The sequence below is a fragment of the Arabidopsis lyrata genome, assembly GCF_000004255.2.
Source record: "Arabidopsis lyrata subsp. lyrata unplaced genomic scaffold ARALYscaffold_7, whole genome shotgun sequence".
Classification (NCBI taxonomy): Eukaryota; Viridiplantae; Streptophyta; class Magnoliopsida; order Brassicales; family Brassicaceae; genus Arabidopsis; species Arabidopsis lyrata.
This window is the reverse complement of record NW_003302549.1, coordinates 5,377,391-5,385,078: the sequence shown is the minus strand read 5'-3', so window position 1 is coordinate 5,385,078 and position 7,688 is coordinate 5,377,391. Positions and strand designations below refer to the sequence as shown.

General features: G+C 37.9%; 2 protein-coding genes across 2 annotated transcripts; one reads left to right on the top strand and one right to left on the bottom strand.

The window, feature by feature from the left end:
* Positions 1 to 550: 550 nt before the first annotated feature.
* Positions 551 to 3,043, top strand: LOC9303493 (gamma-glutamyltranspeptidase 3). The gene is made up of 5 exons (XM_021016854.1): positions 551 to 765; positions 854 to 1,191; positions 1,271 to 2,293; positions 2,403 to 2,540; positions 2,626 to 3,043. The coding sequence occupies exons 1-5, from the start codon at positions 630 to 632 to the stop codon at positions 2,908 to 2,910; spliced, it is 1,920 nt and encodes a 639-aa protein (XP_020872513.1). The 5' UTR covers positions 551 to 629; the 3' UTR covers positions 2,911 to 3,043.
* LOC9305518 (ATP-dependent 6-phosphofructokinase 1) lies at positions 3,044 to 6,480 on the bottom strand. The gene is made up of 14 exons (XM_002867374.2): positions 6,194 to 6,480; positions 5,766 to 6,039; positions 5,552 to 5,598; positions 5,403 to 5,442; positions 5,262 to 5,324; positions 5,047 to 5,184; positions 4,800 to 4,958; positions 4,664 to 4,717; positions 4,531 to 4,599; positions 4,304 to 4,433; positions 3,947 to 4,215; positions 3,813 to 3,855; positions 3,580 to 3,734; positions 3,044 to 3,431 (listed from the first exon to the last, which is right to left on the bottom strand). The coding sequence occupies exons 2-14, from the start codon at positions 5,868 to 5,870 to the stop codon at positions 3,285 to 3,287; spliced, it is 1,419 nt and encodes a 472-aa protein (XP_002867420.1). The 5' UTR covers positions 5,871 to 6,039; positions 6,194 to 6,480; the 3' UTR covers positions 3,044 to 3,284.
* Positions 6,481 to 7,688: the final 1,208 nt, after the last annotated feature.

Sequence of the window (7,688 nt, the reverse complement as noted above, 5' to 3'; positions counted from 1 at the left end):
ATTGATAACACTTAGGTCTTGTAAAATCCCATTAGTATGTTAAAACCTAACAAATCAACTAGATCGCATTTAACATATCCACTTATCAAATTTAACATGTGTAATTTATCTAGATTTAATAGAATACCGAAATAACTAATTATTATACATTAAAATATCCAAATACATATATATGTCAATGTCATTTTTTCGTTTATCATTTTATTCAAAAATATCTCTCATTTTCTAAAATCAAAATTTATTCCGAAAATCTAGAGGCAGTTTTTATATTCAAAAATCGTAGAAAATCACTCATAGTTTTGTTTTAATATAAACAACAATACCAACGAATTCATTTTTCTTTTATATGTATTTTTATTATCTTTTTGCTCTATGGGAACCACGTTGACGTTACTAAACCAGTCGTTACTATCAGACTTTAGTCGCTGTGGCGTGTTAAATGTTTTTTTTTTTGGTTCAATAAGACTTCCAAATCCAATCACCAACTTGGAAAAACTATCTATAAAACAGTGACCAACTTATAGAATCTTTTCATTTTTCTCAAAAACCAAAAAAACAAAACTCTTTTTTTTTTTTTTAAACTCCATTCATTTACTCTCTCCTAGATCGAAAGGGAAAAGAGATAGAAGATGGGTGACGCAATCATCGCCGATCCTCTTCTGTGCATCGACCATGAAACAGTCGCAGAGAAGAAGAAGAAGAAGCAGAGCAACTATCTAAAGCTTGCTCTTTTTCTGCTTCTTCTGATTCTTGTAGCAACTTCAGGTTCTTCTCTGTCTACTCATTAACGTAGAAGTCAACATCTTTTTTTGTTTTACTAGACTTGTGATTTTTGTGTTCTGAAAATTCATAGGTTTTAGCTTTAATGACAAGAGTACAACAGTTTTGTTATCAAGACAAGCAATTCATGATGATCATAGTCTTAGCCATGGAACTGTCAGTGACATGGTTGAATCAGAGAATGGTGTTGTGGCTGCTGATGACGCTCGATGTTCCGAGATTGGTGCCTCTGTTCTTAGAAGAGGCGGTCACGCGGTGGATGCCGCCGTGGCTATTACTTTATGTATTGGTGTTGTTAATCCAATGTCGAGTGGAATCGGTGGTGGTTCTTTCTTGATTGTTAGCTCGCAGAAAGATTCTAAAGCTGAGGCTTTTGACATGAGAGAAACTGCTCCATTAGCTGCTTCTAAGGTAATAGCTTCTTTAACTAATCTTTCTTGATCTAATTTTTCTCTGTTTAATGTGTTAGTTTTGTGAATTGGTGAATCAGGATATGTATAAGAATGATGCGAGTGCGAAATCGTTGGGGGCATTGTCGATGGGAGTTCCGGGAGAGATAGCTGGACTTTACGAGGCTTGGAAACGGTATGGCCGTCTCTCGTGGAAACCGCTTTTCGAGCCGGCTATTGAGTTGGCTCGAGGCGGGTTTGTGGTGCATCCGTATCTCGGAAAGGCTATATCTAGCCACGCTGCGATGATACTTAAAGATCCGGGTTTGCGGAGTGTCTTCTCACGAAATGGACAGGTTTTGAAACCTGGTGAGACTTGCTATAACCCAGAGCTAGCTCGGAGTCTTGAGACTATTTCTGAGCAAGGGCCGGGAGCGTTCTACAACGGGACAATAGGTGAGAAGCTAGTTAACGATGTGAAAAAGGCGGGAGGGATCATAACGATGGATGATCTAAGAAGTTATGAAGTCCTAGTTACCGATGCAATGTCTGTGGATGTTATGGGTTATACGATTCACGGAATGCCGCCTCCTTCGGGCGGTACACTCGGTTTTTCGATGGTTATTGATATCTTGGATAGTTACTCGAACCTTTACACTACTTCGGGAAGTCATCTCGGGCTGCACCGATTGATAGAAGCAATGAAACATATGTTCGCAGCTCGGATGGATCTCGGAGACCCTGGGTTCGTTAACATAACAAACGCTATGAACCAAATGCTCTCGAAGACTCACGCGGAAGAAATCCGAAAGAGGATTTTCGACAATACGACATTCCCACCCGAGTACTATTTGAACCGGTGGAGCCAACTTAGGGACCAAGGGACGAGTCATTTCTGCATTGTGGATGCGGATCGAAACAGTGTGTCGATGACCTCAACCGTGAATTACGGTTTTGGTGCCGGGGTGTTATCACCTTCCACCGGAATTGTACTTAACAACGAGATGGATGATTTCTCGGTACCTGCGGAAATCACTCCCGACAGGCTTCCTCCAGCGCCTACAAATTTCATTGAACCAAACAAAAGACCATTATCTTCCATGACACCTCTCGTGATCACCAAGGTCCACCATCAGTATTTATCTACTTTTCGTGTTATCTATAACTCATAATCTCATACTATGAGATCTAACCGCGGTCCATGAAAACCCGCGGTTGTTTTTCTTACCGCAGGATGGTGAGTTCGTGGCAGCGCTTGGAGGAGCTGGCGGAATGCATATAATTCCGGCGGTGCTTCAAGTGTTCCTTAATTGCTTTGTGTTGAATATGAAACCTAAACAAGCAGTAGAGAGTGCCAGAATTTACCATAGGGTATGCATATTTCAAAACAATCAGATTGTTACTAACTAACATTCAAGATGAAATACTAACTGGTTTTTGGTTGTTGTTGTTGCAGTTGATACCGAATGTTGTTTCCTACGAGAACTTCACCGCGATCAATGGCGATCACATAGGGGTTTCAGAAGATACCAAGATGTTTCTGGCTGGAAGGGGACATGAACTCAAAGCAGTATCAGGTGGAGCTATTGTTCAACTTATTGTTCAGAGCTTCAAGGAAGAAAAAGAAGAAGAGATGATTATTGAAATTGGAAGGAAAATTGGAAAGAAATCGAAACCATCCAAGGGCTTACTTACTGCAGTTTGTGATCCTCGAAAAGATGGGAAGCCAGCTGCAGTTTGATTTCTTTGTTAGCTAATTGCAAACTCCTTATTCAAGTCCCATTTTATATCATGTAAAGTTGAATAAAGTTACATGAGCTTCAAAGATTGAGTGTGGGATATATACAGAAGCAAAGTTGTAGTTAAGATGACAATGAAAGGAAACAGTGTCATTACCATCTTCATTGTAAGAGTAAATTACAAATTTGGTGAAGAGTAAAATCAAAGCAAGAGTTATTACATTATTATTCTCATAAGGAGTTATCTCTCTTCTCTTTGCTTGATGAATACTATCAAACATTTTAAAAAGCTTCTACTAAATAAAGAAACCTTACTTCCCAAACAAAGATCTCCTCAAGTCAAACCACAAACGAATGTTTTTGTAGACAGTCTTGATCACCATTTCATGGTCCCTGGTTCACCAACCAACTGGTTTGAGTGGATCTTGTCCTGCTTCATGAAACTCGGTTGGTTCGTCGAAGACAAAAGCCTCGCCCACATTCTGTCAGTGATCACCACCTTGTTCTGTTTCTCCGTGATCCTCTACAAATATTCAAACCATGTTATTAGGAATCCTAAATCGACAAAAGTAATCGAATATGTAAGAGATGCTCAGATTGATTCCAGATGTGTATTTGATCCTACAATGGATCTACTTTTGGTTCAGTGGATTTGGTTCTCTGAGACTCACATAAAAGGGAATGTACGTATGTCTTCCATTGACAAGGCCAACAGTGAAACCATTGTAACCAGCCATCACCCCATGAACCGCGCTTTGAGCTAATAGTGTGCAGCATACATTGTCTGATGCATTGCTCGGAATAGCCCGTATCATGTAGGTTGGATCTGAAAGTAACCAAAAAACAATCTTTATCTATTATTTTCCACAGACCCAAAAGAAAAACTCATAAGATATCTATTCACCTATATATTTGAGGGTAAGGGTCATCTTCTTGGCAAAATGATCCTGCATAAGAAGAGATAAAGGAAAGCAAAATCATTTTCTCGGTCTTTTTCTCAAGCAATCCTCTGTTTTCCGGGAATGTTAATATGTTAACCTTGATCCTTTGGGAGATCCATAGGCCAATGTCTTGTAGAAGTTTGTTTCCAGAGGCATCTTTCAGAGTTGTGGACTCTTCCATGCTTTCAGCCAACAGATCTTGTCCCGCGCCTTCTGCAATTACAATCACCATGTGACCACTCTCCTTTAGCCGTTTATCAATAAATTCAAAAAGCCCGCCTGGGCCTTCAAGAAAAAATGGAGATTCCGGGATTAAGCAACAGTCCACATCTCGGCTGGCTAGAGTTGCATACATTGCAATGAATCCTGCACAAATCCTTAAAAATCCGTAAACATCTCTTCGGTGCTCAGCTAAACTTGGGTGAAATCTACCTAGTCTAGGGAAACTGCTTACCGCTGTACCGTCCCATTAACTTCACAAGACCAATACCATTCTCAACGCTTGTAGCTTCGACATGGGCTGCATTGATAGCACGTTGAGCCTCTTCTACAGCTGTGTCAAATCCAAAAGATTTATCGATAATCTGTATCAAAAAAGAACAAACAGTCATTATCTCGAACAACCATACGAAACTATGCTACAATTTCGAAATCTCAAACCATTGGGGGAAAAAGAATTACAGGAATGTCATTGTCAATTGTTTTGGGGATTCCGGCAACCGCAACTTTGAGCCCGCGTTTCCTAATCTCCTGCAGAGACAGTCATTAAAGAAATAACCAACGCAATGTATTGATCAGAAGAAATTTTGCCTACCTTGAATATAGCAGCAGCTCCTTTCTGTGATCCATCTCCACCGATTATATAAACCTGGTGAATTCCCAAAACAGACGAGTATTTAACACCAGTTCAATGTAATCCTGATTCATTGTGAAATAAGTAAATCAAGAACCTGGTTAATCCCACGATCTTGAATACTATCTACTATCTTGGTGGTGTCGTGACCGCCTCTTGAAGTCCCAAGGATGGTTCCTCCGGTTCTGTGAATATCATTCACTGTCTTTAAGTCCAAATGGATTGTGTTTCTCGCGTAAAATCCTCTGTAACCTCCCTGAAACCAAATTTGATCACAAAATTAATATATTGAGCTAAAAAATTGAGAGCAATTCTGAAAGAATAACTAAAGCGATGGGACTTACATCAATTCCGAGGATTCTCTTGACACCATACATGTAAGATAAACCACAAACTATCTCTCTGATCACAGTATTAAGCCCGGGACACAAACCGCCACACGTAACAATGCAAGCAAGAACATCATCCGACTCAAAGTAAACCTGCATAAACAAAAACTTCCATTTACACTCACCTTCTCAAGCAAGACTCTTCGGATACAAAAAAGACAGAAATATACCCTTTGACGTGGTCCTGCACGACGGAAATGTGTTCCCCGAGGACTGTCAGGATGAACTACTATCTGCAAAAGGGCGAAACCCGAATCTTCATTAACGAGAGACGAAATGTTAACGGCTAAAGGAGAGAGTGTAAAAGTTACCTTTTGAGGAACCGTGTCATCCTCATCGACGAAATACTGCCTGAAAACACATTGAATTTGACATCAATCAACAAGCTTTACACATTTCGAAATCGACTAAGGAAAGAAAGTTAAGTTCACTGAGGTAAACCAAAGAAACGGTAACTTACTTAACAACAGAGTAAGCTGCGTTGTCTTGTAATGGATTTGGATATGTCTGAAACATCACAAGACACAAACAATCGATTTAATCAGAGAAGAACTCACAATTGGGTTAGTAAAAAAGGTAACTTTAAAGCATAAACATATAAAGTTTCAGACTTTTTCCCGCTCTCATTTACAGAATTCACATTATCAATTGAAATTAAAAAACCAGAGACGTACAGGGTGATCAGGGAAGTCGTCGGTGAAATGAGGAACGTCTTCAAGAATATAACCTGCGGGACCAGTAACAATCTTCCGGTCCGAGTTTGAGACAGAAGATGACATAACCAACCTTGTCGGAGACTCAAAGCTCTGATTATCCGAAAGCGAAACAATCAAACGAAGACCAGAATCGAAGCTCAATGATCGATATTTTCTACTGATTCTAGGTATTATAAACCCCAATTGATGATCGGTTTCAGATTGTGTACTTCGACGTGAAGACGATCGGAATCTAAACGAACCCATACAATGAAAGATTAGAGAAAATGTTATCACCCATTTTTATTTTTTATAAGAACCCCAAAAATGGAACAGAGTGTTTGACTTCAATTTTTTTTATTTTTTTTTAACAAAAATGGAAACTTTAGAAAATAAAAAGCATTCACCTTTGAAGAAATTGAAACCCAGGAATTATGGAGGAGGAGGAAGCAGATCAGGCCATCACGGGCTTGTGGTGAATGTATGGATGAAGTAGATAGTGAAACAAGTGGCTATGTGATTGTGGTTTTTGCTTTAAAGAAGAGAAGATTCAAGACATTTAAGACGAGAAGGTTTTAATTACTTTGGAGAAAAATATGACGATCTCAATCATTGAAGGGTTATATTTAAAACTTGTTGAAAGATTTGGGTGTCTGTGTAATAATAATTAATAAAGAGACTGATTTTGATTTTGATTTTATTGGAGTCGGTGTTTTGGCTGTTGGGTTAGGTTTCTACTTATAGATATTTCGGGATGGTTTACAAAAAAAAAAAAAAGAAAAAAAAAAAAAGATATTTCGGGATAAGGCATGTACTATGCTCTAGCATAACCCGGCATGTTTCTAATTTGACATTAATTGTAACAAAACATATTTTGTTAAATAAAAATGTTCATTTCGTTTGATAGTAGCAATGTAGTTTTAAAAGTTTAGAGAATTTGGTCGATGAGAACAATTGAAAGACAATAAAAAAAAAAAACATTAGTTGAGCTTGATTTCCCTAATTCTTAATACATTTATTTTCATTTTTCTTAAAACAGGGTTGACAGAAGATGAAGACTATAAGGCTTTTTAAGGAAGTTGACAAAAAATTGGCCATAACTCACATAAGACTCAGAACTCACACATCTGATTTAAATTGGCCATAAATGTGTAAGCTCATAAGCCCATTTAATTTCTAAGATCTTTCATAGGGCTGGGCTTTTAAACCGAACCGAATGTATCGAACCGAAACCGAAGCAAAAAAACTGAACCAAATCGAACCGAAAATTTGAAAATAACCGAATAGATACTAAATTTGATAACCGAAATAACCGTAACCGAATCGGTGCCGAACCGAAATATTTCGGGTAACCGAAATACCCGAAATACAATTATATTTTCGAAATAATTAGTTATTTATAGACCAAATAATCAAAAATATTTGAAAAATCTATAAAAATAGTAAAAATACTCAAAGATAACCGAAAAACATCCAAAAATATTCGAAAATACTTAAAAATAACCGAAATATCCGAAAATATCCTAAGCAAAATAACCGAATGGATACTAAATTTTAAAACCGAAAGAACCGAAACCAAACCGAAACCGAACCGAAATTTCAAAATATCCGAATAGATACTAAATTTTAGAACCGAAAGAACCGAAAACCGAATGGACCCAACCGATAACCGAACGGATAACCGAAAGCCCAGGCCTAATCTTTCATGTGTTTACCACTGCAAGAGACTTAACACTTTGAGTACAAATAATCTAGTTGATCGAAGTTAATTTTTTCTGTAAAAATATCCATTAATTTGTTTTTATGTCTTATCTCTATACATTTAGCATCCAAAATGTCAAAATTGAATACGATCTAGTAGAAATTTGTGATACGAAATGGGATAAAACGAAGCTCAGAGTC

Bases quoted from the DNA above. Each gene is read 5' to 3' on its own strand.
- LOC9303493 (XM_021016854.1), top strand. From the start codon at position 630: ATGGGTGACGCAATCATCGCCGATCCTCTTCTGTGCATCGACCATGAA. The intron at 766-853 runs GTTCTTCTCTGT...GAAAATTCATAG, and splicing joins GATTCTTGTAGCAACTTCAG to GTTTTAGCTTTAATGACAAG. The intron at 2,294-2,402 runs GTCCACCATCAG...TTCTTACCGCAG, and splicing joins CACCTCTCGTGATCACCAAG to GATGGTGAGTTCGTGGCAGC.
- LOC9305518 (XM_002867374.2), bottom strand. From the start codon at position 5,870: ATGTCATCTTCTGTCTCAAACTCGGACCGGAAGATTGTTACTGGTCCC. The intron at 5,185-5,261 runs GTATATTTCTGT...TTGTTTATGCAG, and splicing joins GTGCAGGACCACGTCAAAGG to GTTTACTTTGAGTCGGATGA. The intron at 4,434-4,530 runs GTAATTCTTTTT...TTTTTGATACAG, and splicing joins CAATTGACAATGACATTCCT to ATTATCGATAAATCTTTTGG.